Source organism: Zea mays, chromosome 4 (genome assembly GCF_902167145.1).
Source record: "Zea mays cultivar B73 chromosome 4, Zm-B73-REFERENCE-NAM-5.0, whole genome shotgun sequence".
NCBI classification, from domain to species: domain Eukaryota; kingdom Viridiplantae; phylum Streptophyta; class Magnoliopsida; order Poales; family Poaceae; genus Zea; species Zea mays.
This window is the reverse complement of record NC_050099.1, coordinates 54175618-54177812: the sequence shown is the minus strand read 5'-3', so window position 1 is coordinate 54177812 and position 2195 is coordinate 54175618. Positions and strand designations below refer to the sequence as shown.

General features: G+C 43.0%; 1 protein-coding gene across 1 annotated transcript; it reads left to right on the top strand.

Moving 5' to 3' along the window:
- Positions 1-582: 582 nt before the first annotated feature.
- LOC100281626 (40S ribosomal protein S25-1) lies at positions 583-1856 on the top strand. Its single transcript, NM_001154545.2, has 4 exons — positions 583-648; positions 725-799; positions 893-1027; positions 1543-1856. Exons 1-4 carry the CDS (start codon positions 646-648, stop codon positions 1654-1656), a joined length of 327 nt encoding a protein of 108 aa, NP_001148017.1. The 5' UTR covers positions 583-645; the 3' UTR covers positions 1657-1856.
- The last annotated feature ends 339 nt before the right edge of the window (positions 1857-2195 follow it).

Below are 2195 nucleotides of genomic sequence, written 5' to 3'. Positions count from 1 at the left end.
TTAGTAATCACTCGATATTTTGATCTATCTTTTTTATAAGTTTGAGTTGATGTGACTTATTTTAGAAACTTGAGCTCACAAACTTTCTCTTATTTGGTATCTGTATGGTGGAATTATGTCATTTTATAATCTCTGTTCGTTCAGTCAGTCGTTGTGAACTCTCTTCTAATCGCTCACTTCATTAGTCATGTTGTACCCAGACATATTGGATGGAGTAAATAATAACATTAGTTAGCCAAATTAAAAAAATATTATACATAGAGCGGAGACAATTAATAAAAATTCTTAAATTTTTTTTAGTGAATAGGTTACATGAATATTATTGTAAACCGTCGCAACGAGCGGACAACCGACTAGTCTAACTTTAGATTGAGAAAAATCAGAGACTACACTGACTGTTCTTCCTACGAAACACTCCTGCATGGCGAGCGAGTGGATGAGTCCTCTATTGGGCCGTTGCGTAGGCCTCATTTTTTTCCTGACCCGGTGCGTCAGTATTTTCTCCTGCGACGCTAATCCGACGGTCGAACCTGCACCGGGCTCGCTATATAATACTGCCCCACCTCACGCAACCAAAACCTAGCGCTGGCGCCGCAGACCCCTCCCCTTCGCTTCCTTCCCTAGCGCCGACGCCCACCAGACGAGATGGTGCGCTCACTTGCCCCCCACCGGCCATTGGACCCAACTGCCTGTCGCGCTAACTTTTTCGTGTATATCCTTGCAGGCCCCGAAGAAGGACAAGGCCCCGCCGCCGTCGTCGAAGCCGGCCAAGTCCGGTGGTGGCAAGCAAAAGAAGAAGGTGACCCTTCTCTCCTACTGGCTCGTCTCTTCGATTTGCTGGAGGTGCAGCTTCTTCGGGTTCTCACGGCACTCGTTCCTGTTGGTTTTGCAGAAGTGGAGCAAGGGAAAGCTAAAGGAGAAGGTAAACAACGCGGTGCTGTTCGACCAGGCTACCTACGACAAGCTGCTCTCGGAGGTGCCCAAGTACAAGCAAATCACCCCTTCCATCCTCTCCGAGCGTCTGAGGGTAATCACTCGTTCCAGATCTGTGTTGCATCCAAACCTTGTGCACAGCCGCAACGTTGATTAAATTAAATTGCTATGAGTGTCTATTATCTGTAATGCCATCGTACTTGGCCAACTGCATGTAAGATTAGTAGCCTGGAATTTTGTAATGAGTCATGATTAATTCATTGAAGCTCCATCTGATGGCTAGCTTAATGGCTCCAAGTTTATTTGAATTGGCAGGTATGAAAGGTGCCGCATGTATGCTAGGCATTGTGTGAGTTGTTTTTGAGTAGTAATTTGAATTGGCAGTTGTTGCTACGATTTTTATCTTGAATATGTGACATCCATGTGTCATTTTAATAGCAAACTATTTTGTTGCATACCTTCCAGTGATGCACATCAGAGTGTGCTCCTGCTATCAATTAGCATGACTATTGTAGCATGTCCATGTGTTCAGTATGCATCAGGAATCAAATTCTGTACCTGTATTAGGTGTTGTTTTGTAATAGCTTAACTTGTTCTGTTGACTTGCAGATCAACGGCTCCCTTGCTCGGAGGGCCATCAAGGACTTGATGGCGCGTGGCCTCATTCGGATGGTCTCGGTCCACTCAAGCCAGCAGATCTACACCAGGGCAACCAATACATAAGGATGGGGAAGAGGTCTAAAATGCATTGTCTGCCCTCTCTGCAGGAGGAGCTCGTCTTTAGAACAGTTGCCATCTTTGTCAAGAGTTGCCAATGTTATGTTACTGGTGATGAGTTCCAGGTGACGGCAACATTTTAGAGATTTTGAGTATTTCTATTAGTTGGTACTATGGTTTGCCAATTATAAGTTACTTGGCCTAAATGGTTTTTGTTTTATGGATCTATGGTATTTTACATGATTTAAATCAATTCTAGGGCGTAGAGGCAAAGTAAGATTAGCCAAGAGATTAGTCAGCTTTCGCTCGATAATGTCGAACTTCTATTAAACACATTAACAAAAAGATTGAGTGGTAAACCTAAGTCTGTTTATTTTCTGATTATACTTTGTTTGGATGTAGATTTTAGAGCATAAAATTGGAAATTGGAAACATCTTTCATAAATTCTGTTGTTTGGTTACATGTGGACTTGAGATTTGGAATTAGAGGTCCAATTCCTTGGTATTGGACTAACCTCTTTCAATATAAAGCCTTATCCCACTGA